This window comes from Ascaphus truei, chromosome 20, assembly GCF_040206685.1.
Source record: "Ascaphus truei isolate aAscTru1 chromosome 20, aAscTru1.hap1, whole genome shotgun sequence".
Taxonomy (NCBI): Eukaryota; Metazoa; Chordata; class Amphibia; order Anura; family Ascaphidae; genus Ascaphus; species Ascaphus truei.
In genome coordinates this window covers 14,052,798-14,055,550 of record NC_134502.1, presented here as the reverse complement: position 1 = coordinate 14,055,550, position 2,753 = coordinate 14,052,798, and the positions used below count along the sequence as shown (strand labels likewise).

Below are 2,753 nucleotides of genomic sequence, written 5' to 3'. Positions count from 1 at the left end.
TTGAACCCATGTAATATAGTTTTTGATAATTTTTTTAAAATGAGACCATGGTATGATCACTGTTTCCCAAATAATATATGGAGATATTCACAGTTTTACTTTACAAAACAGTAACGTTCCTCCTCACTATTGCTTTTCCTAGAGAAATATAGAACCCGATATTTATGACTTCCCCCCGACACGCGTTTCATGTGACGAGGAACGCTTCTTCAGATGTGACGGTCACGTGAAGAGACCGCGAGCGAGCGTTTGTGAATGTTTGGAGACACTGTTGTACAGTATTACTATTTATTTCTGGTCCTATATTGAGCTATCTGGTTACTTTTCTTCATTATAACCCTTCTAGGGTCAGCACATATTGCTGCTTCTAAGGTACACATTTCTGCTAAGAGGATGCTCCATTTATGTATATCAATTGCACTAATTGAGCTGCAGCCATCTTTATACATTTATGTATGCGTGTGGCAGCTACTACTCTGTACCATCTATGCATATCTACCAAGTAGCCAGTATTAATTAGATTCCCATTTACATATACTGTATAGCAAAGCTGACACCTGCACCAGTTGTTTGATACACCTGTCTGTCCAGGTTCTACATTCGTGTTTCGTCACTATGCTCATACCTAGCGAAGATATTATACCTGGGTAGGCAGACTCTATTATGCCTTTAGGCATACCTACTGAACTAACTGCTCGCCCGTCTCTTCCTTGGGATTGTAACTAATTTTGCACTGTATATACATTCACGTTGTCGTTGATTTTGGTTATTAAATAAACCTTTATTATTTTATTTGACATATGGAGTGCTATCGATTGGCTTATTACTCTCTATACATTGTCAGAGTTTAATATATAATCAGCCAAAGTGATGGACATTTAGATCCCACCCATTACATTTTCCCTGATTTGTTGACTTTGAGTGTATTCTAAATAGGGCTTTTTGTGACCTTCTGGTCACTTTCAAAGTGTCTCTATACATCTATACGTTGTTTTATATCAAAGCTACAATGGAGGCGGTGCGGACAGTCCTCCCCCATGTCACTTATCTCCATGTCACCCTCTCTCCCCCATGTCACTCTCATATCTCCTCATGTTCCCCTCTTCTCCAAACATGTCACTTTTTTCTCCCCCATTTCACTTTCTGGTGTGTGGGAAAAATTAAGCCTTAGGAAAGGAATCCCTCCATCTGTTAAAGGAAACTTATCCTGAAACTTTATGAATTGGCTTATTTAATAAAGTGCGATCTTGCTGATTCCGCAGTGCCAAACGGCAATCTTGTACTTTATTAAATAAGCCCTTATATAATAAATCTGGTCTCTACCTCACTTTATATACAGTAATCCTCCCACTGGTAATGTATGGCTTTGCTTTTTTTGGATAATCGTTTAAAAAAACATGTAATAAAAGCTATTGTATAGCTTAGCTATATTTGGTTGTGCTAAACATTCTTCCGTTTGAATTGTATTCTTGATACTTCGTTTTAAAATGTATGCAAATGATTCAACTTTAACTTTGAAAGCTGCTAAATCCGTAATGATGTTCTCTTTTACAAGTTTTATTTAAAAAGAAGAACTTCTCCTTATAAAGGGGCACTTTATCAGAGCTGCCTTGATCTCCTGATTTCTCAAACTATATATAATTGGGTTGAAAAAAGGTGTCCCCACAGTGTAGAGAAGGGATAAGACCTTGTTTATATTAAATGAGTGTCCTCTGGATGGCATCATGTAAACCGTTATTAGACTCCCATAATATGTGCCCACGACAGTCAGGTGAGAGCTACAGGTGGAGAATGCTTTCTGTCTCCCAGTGGTGGATGGGATTCTGAGGATGGTGAGGGAGATGGAGACATATGTGGAAGTGATGAAGACAAATGGGAAGACGGTTAGAGGGAGGGTTAAGATAAATTCTTCTAGTTTCACAATAGAGGTGTCTGAACAAGAGAGCTCTAGAAGAGGATCAAAATCACAGAAGTAATGGTCAATGATATGGGGACCACAGAACTGTAACTGAAATAGACGAATAAGCATGGATAGTATTAACATAAATGCTATCAGCCAAGACCAGGTAACAAGGTGGAGACTAAGTCTAAGGTCCATGATAGAGGTGTAACGCAGTGGGTTGCAGATGGCAAGGTACCGGTCGTAGGACATCACTGTGAGAAGAAGACACTCTACAGCTGCTGAAACACCGTGGATGTTCACTTGCATGATGCAGCCAGTAACATGTATGGTGCCCCCTCCATTCAATACAACACGTAGCATGGTAGGGGCTATGTTTGTGGTAAGTAACATATCAGACAAGGACAGGTGACAGAGGAAGAAGTACATGGGAGATTTAAGGCTTTGGCTGCTTGACACCAAAATGATGATCAGCAGGTTTCCAGCTAATGTCATGATGTAGATCATGAGAAACAGAATGAAGTGGGCGACATTGAAGCTTTGCAAGTTTTGAAATCCCAGGAGCAGAAATTCAGTGACTGTTGTCTGATTCTCTTCCAGCATATCCTGAAGAGATGGGATGAAAAAAGAAGGGAATATTTAGTAGCTCTTCACATCCAATAGCATCTACAATACTTCAGAAGGTTATAGTCCGGAAAGTTATGCAAGTTACACCCAGGAACATCTCTCATGTTCCATTGTAACAATGATAGCAATAAAAACATTGAATTGTATGTTACAGTATGTTATCACAATGGAATGATCTCCTAGTGCAGAATGACATCAACCCTTCAAGATCTGTTTATGGAGATAC

At 39.2% G+C, this 2,753-nt stretch overlaps 1 protein-coding gene across 1 annotated transcript; it reads right to left on the bottom strand.

Annotated features, from left to right (window-relative positions):
* Window positions 1-867: 867 nt before the first annotated feature.
* LOC142471355 (olfactory receptor 11A1-like) lies at window positions 868-2,503 on the bottom strand. The gene has a single exon (XM_075578170.1). The coding sequence runs from the start codon at window positions 2,501-2,503 to the stop codon at window positions 1,562-1,564; it is 942 nt and encodes a 313-aa protein (XP_075434285.1). The 3' UTR covers window positions 868-1,561.
* Window positions 2,504-2,753: the final 250 nt, after the last annotated feature.

Excerpts from the sequence above, each read along its gene's own strand:
- LOC142471355 (XM_075578170.1), bottom strand. The coding sequence starts at position 2,503 with ATGCTGGAAGAGAATCAGACAACAGTCACTGAATTTCTGCTCCTGGGA.